Raw genomic sequence first — 4,418 nt, forward strand, 5'->3', positions numbered from 1 at the left:
GTGGGGAGGGGGTTGAGCTGGTGGCTGGGTAGTGGGGGTGGTTGGCGGCCGACACAATGAGGTTGGTTCCGGAAGTTGTTTCCTGGCGACCTGGCAGACCCTTTGGTTTGCCCGCAACTGTATGTAAATACCCAGCTGACTCTGAGGCCGTGCAGCATCAGCTTGGCCCAATCCTGTCGGTGCCTGCGCCCCTCACCGCTTCTGAGGGTCGGTCGCCACCAGCAACGCGCCCAGGCCGGCCACCGCCGCGCCGCCGCCCAGCGCCAGGGTCACGTCCACCTCCGCCAGCTGCATCACCTCCTGGGCCGCCTGGGCAGCAGGGGCGATAAGGCTGGCCGCGGCAGCTATGCCCATAGCGATCTCGGGTCTCACGGCCTGCCGCTGCTGCTGGGCCTGGCACCGCACAGCGCGAGCCATCCGGGTGCTACCGCGTGGGCCATTGGCAATAGTGCCGGCCTTTGCAGGGCGAGTTTGCAAGCTCTGCATCTGCATCTCGCGTTGATCCCTGCAACGGGAGCGTGGTGTTCGACTGAATGAGGGGTCGTAATCCTGTCTACAGATGTTCAATTGCACATTTATGACTCGTGGCCAGCGACCAGGCCAATGGTCGACCCTTCTTGCGGCGCAGCAGCTGGGCAGTCGAGGCGCGTCTGGTCCACTTGCCAATATGCGAAGAAGACCGAGAGGATCCTGCGGAATTTCTGTGGTGTCACTTTTGAACTTTAGAAAGTGCAAGTTGCAGTTGAGTTGAATGCACTGACCCCCCTGCCCGTGACAGGCCAGGGACATCACCCACGTGTGCGCTCCTCCATGGCAGGGCGTGCACACGCGCCATCTAGAACACCCTCGCCCCACTCCTTGCAATGTGCGCCCTGAAACAGTAATGATGGAGAAGTTTTGAAGGTATGCGATCGATTTACAATTGGTGAGGTGCTGTGAGCAGTCGGGGCAGCAGCAGGGGCTGCAGCAGCGGAAGAACCACACCACAGTCAGGGGCAAGCACGGCACCACGCACCAAGTGGTAAGAGAAGGCACAAGGGTGTGTGACGAGACGTGTGCAGCAGGCAATTTCATTCAAGCTACATGTTTTCCCAGAACAACCATCGAGCGCCATTTGCTTCGGCCTGTTAGCTATGGGGCCGTGAGACTTGTCAGGAAAGGAGCCTGAGTCGGCTTGCCATTACCCTTCCTGAGTCGGCTTGCCATTACCCTTCGAGTCGATGCTCGGTCGCCGTGCCACGCAAGACCACCGTTCGCACAACTCTCCCCCACGTGGATTCCCCTCTTTGATCAGTCATCCTCGGGCTGGTCGACCCTCTCGTCTGGGTCCAAGATGCTGCGAGAGATGACCATGCCAGGGGGGGGAGGGTGGGGGGGAGTGAGGTCGCTCGAATCAGTGGCCACACCAGCACCGCCGCGGCCAGCTAGGACAAGGTCTTGAATGCGATGTGGCGAGCCCATCAGCTAACAGCACAAGGCCCTGGGCCTTGAAAGTAATCCTCTCAGATAGCCAGCTGCGTTTGGCATGCGACCAGGGCGCGTGCTCCCCTCCGCTCCCCCCGCCATAAAACGCGCCGCGGTGCATCTGGGAGCCCACCAGTCCTTGAAGCACACAAACAGCCGCGACACAGGCCCCAGCTCCCCCTGCTCCGCGAAATGGGAGGCCTGTCGGGCGGCGCAGGGGTTGCGGTTGAGCGCGGGCGTGTGACTGCGAAAGGCTCGAAAGCGCGCGGGGCAACCGCACAGCCTCCCTTTGAGGCGGCTGCGGGCGCTGGAGCGTCACTGATCATATTTGGGCACAGAGCCCGATGCCGAGCAACGCCGCAAGGCACCCAGAGTCCCACCCACCCAAGCGCCCCGAGGCTCCCGCCGCAGCAATCAGGACCTCGACCCCGCCTCACTGCATCGCCAGGAGCCGTCCAGCACCCGGGCCGCACCTTCCTCCCGGGCATCCTCTCGCGCGCCCGCATCAGCTTGACAAAGGCGTGCCCGTCCAGCTTCCCCTCCCCGTCGGCGCACACCGCGAACAGGATATCCACCACGTTGGGCGTGAGCTTCACGCCCACCAGCCGCTGAGTCAGCTTTGCAAAGTCCTGCCTCTCCACGGGGCGCCCTATCCGCTGCTCGGGGGTTGCGAAGACGCGCAGCGAGACATACAGCATCAGTGGGCTGTGGGGAAGCAAAGGCAGCGGCAGGGGCCGCCGCTCCGGCACGAGACCCATCCAGGATTTGACGCCAAGCCGACATCGACCCGCCCGCATCTGCCCATGCCGATATCCAGCAACACACGCCTGCACATGTCGCGGCATGCATGTCAGAAAAGGCACCTCCAGGGTTGAAAAAAGTTTTCAATTGTGGTTTGCCATCTGCACCCCCATCCAAGCCACCGCGTGTGCGCGCATGCGCGCGCGCGCACACACACACACACACACACACACACACACACACGCGCACGCACGCATGCATGCGGGCACCCACCCACCCACACGCACCCACCTGTGAGAACTCTATGGCGAATGCGAGGCGGTGCAGGTGGCGCCTGACATGGGCCAGCGATGAGAACTCGGCGAAGGATATGCGCGCGTCTTGCAGCTGCGGCTCCATGGCCTGCACCTGGGGGTGTTGGGTGTGGGTGCATGCGTGTGTGTGTCGGTGTGTGCGTTTGTTATATTGCATGCATGTGCGTGTTTTATGTGTTTGTTGGTTTGTTGGTTTCTTTGTTGATTTGTTCCTTTGTGCGTGTGTCTGTGTGTACGCGCGCGCGCACGCGCGCGCGCCCCCGCTCATGCGAGTGGTTGTAGGCCCGGCAGATCGCCCGCTGCCTTCTTGAAATCCCTGCTGTAATCACCCCCTGTCTTCCCAGCCCCTGCGCGCCTTGTCCAGGTAGCAGTCCGCGGACTTGATGTCGGCGGCGCCGGCGATGCTCATCCCAAAGTCCAGGCCCCTGATGTAGCCGTCGCCGTCGACGTCGTAGTGCGAGAACTCCAGCCGGGTGACGTCAGCATGCAGCTGGTGGAGGAACGCCCTGGCGGGGGGAGGGGACGGGACAGGGCGAGTTTGCTGGGAGCGGGGTGGGAGGAGGTCCAGGGGTGTATGCTTCGGAGGAGGGCGTGAGGTGGGGCGCTGATGAGGGCGTGATCCAGTGGAGAGGACCAAAATGGCCGAGCCAGGGATGCAGATGGGCGGACGGGGCGGCGCGTTTCTTGCAGGGTGGCCGGTCGCGTGCCACGGGCAGCACACAGGCGCACCGACGGGGGCGTCCGTGCCATTCGGAGCTGACTGGTCGGTGGAAAGGGGGATCATGCACAGGGTGCACGCGGCTCACTTGAAGCGCTTGAGGTCGAGGCCGCCCCTGAGGTTCTTGCCAAACAGCGCCTTGGCAATGTTGCCCGGCGCCTTGGCGCTGCGGGGCGCCGCGGCCGCGGGGCGGTGGCGCGGGTTGTCGGGCCGCCGCGTCCACAGCAACGCGGGCCATTGCCCGCATAGGCGGATGCAGCTGTTGATTTGGCTGCACATTATATCTCTTGCAAGGTACACTTGCCGCGAAATCACGCGCCGCGCCGCCCGCTGTCGTGGCGCGCCGCCCGCTGTCGTGGCGCGCACCCACTCACTCAGGCACAGGACCGCAGGCGCCGACGTTGTCATGCTTGCCGGCCCGCGAGTGGAAGCGCGCCTGCAGCCCCGCACGCCGCTCTAGCTCGGAGAGCACCTGGCGCAGGCGGCGGCGGCAGCAGCAGCAGTGGGGCCAGCGGTGCGAGCAGCGGCGGCAGCAGCGCGGCATGGCCCGGGCGGCGTGCGCGGGAGCGGCCATCGAAGTACCTGTCAAGACAAGGCCTGCGCCATCGTCGCGCGTGTGCTGGGTGCAGCAGCTCCTCATCCGTGCGGGGTTTTCCCCTCTGAGCGATGTGCTGCTGTCTGACCGCAGTAATGCAGGGCTGAGTCCCTGCACCCGACCCGGTGACGACTCCACGACCCCGACCCTGCCTGGGAGCAACACAATCCCTCTGCACGCTCCAGCGCCCAGGTGCCCACCCCCACCCCCGAGTTGCTGCCCACCACATCGAATTCGTCGATCGATATGGAGCCCGAGTCGTCAAGGTCGATCACACTGAACACCACCTGTTTGGGTGGCAGGACATGAGAGCGCGCTCAAACATGTTTGTTGTGCACGTGCACACGCGCACACGCGCACGCTCACGCGGTTTCGAGCATATGCCCAAGAGTCCAGAGGCTGCAAGATTTGCAAACAAAGCCACCCGCCCGCGCCATGACTGCGCAGCCGAAAGCGCTCTATCCCCTCCCCGCGACCTCCGCAGACCCCCGGCCCCATGCAGAAACACGAGCAAGCGCACCCGCCCGCCGGCCGGCCCAGCCTGGGCCCGACCGCAGCCCCGGCCCACACCACCCCCCCCCCCCCC

The 4,418-nt window shown here is 64.5% G+C and overlaps 3 protein-coding genes across 3 annotated transcripts in view; all 3 read right to left on the reverse strand.

The window, feature by feature from the left end:
* Nucleotides 1-192: 192 nt before the first annotated feature.
* On the reverse strand, nt 193-417 carry MNEG_8423 (hypothetical protein; the record flags this gene model as incomplete). The annotated part of the gene is made up of 1 exon (XM_014043101.1): nt 193-417. One exon carries the CDS (start codon nt 415-417, stop codon nt 193-195), a length of 225 nt encoding a protein of 74 aa, XP_013898555.1.
* Nucleotides 418-1,290: 873 nt separating this feature from the next.
* MNEG_8424 (hypothetical protein) lies at nt 1,291-2,604 on the reverse strand (the record flags this gene model as incomplete). Its single annotated transcript, XM_014043102.1, has 4 exons — nt 1,291-1,336; nt 1,598-1,665; nt 1,938-2,120; nt 2,497-2,604. 4 exons carry the CDS (start codon nt 2,602-2,604, stop codon nt 1,291-1,293), a joined length of 405 nt encoding a protein of 134 aa, XP_013898556.1.
* A 240-nt stretch (nt 2,605-2,844) lies between these two features.
* MNEG_8425 (hypothetical protein) overlaps nt 2,845-4,418 on the reverse strand; it is a gene marked incomplete at both ends in the record, with an annotated part of 2,825 nt that continues 1,251 nt past the window's right edge. The window contains 4 exons of the mRNA XM_014043103.1: nt 2,845-3,025; nt 3,326-3,403; nt 3,612-3,709; nt 4,039-4,119. Coding sequence (XP_013898557.1) covers nt 2,845-3,025; nt 3,326-3,403; nt 3,612-3,709; nt 4,039-4,119 — 438 coding nt within the window. The remainder of the gene's footprint in view (nt 3,026-3,325; nt 3,404-3,611; nt 3,710-4,038; nt 4,120-4,418) is intronic.

This window comes from Monoraphidium neglectum (genome assembly GCF_000611645.1).
Source record: "Monoraphidium neglectum strain SAG 48.87 unplaced genomic scaffold scaffold01600, whole genome shotgun sequence".
In the NCBI taxonomy this organism is placed as follows: domain Eukaryota; kingdom Viridiplantae; phylum Chlorophyta; class Chlorophyceae; order Sphaeropleales; family Selenastraceae; genus Monoraphidium; species Monoraphidium neglectum.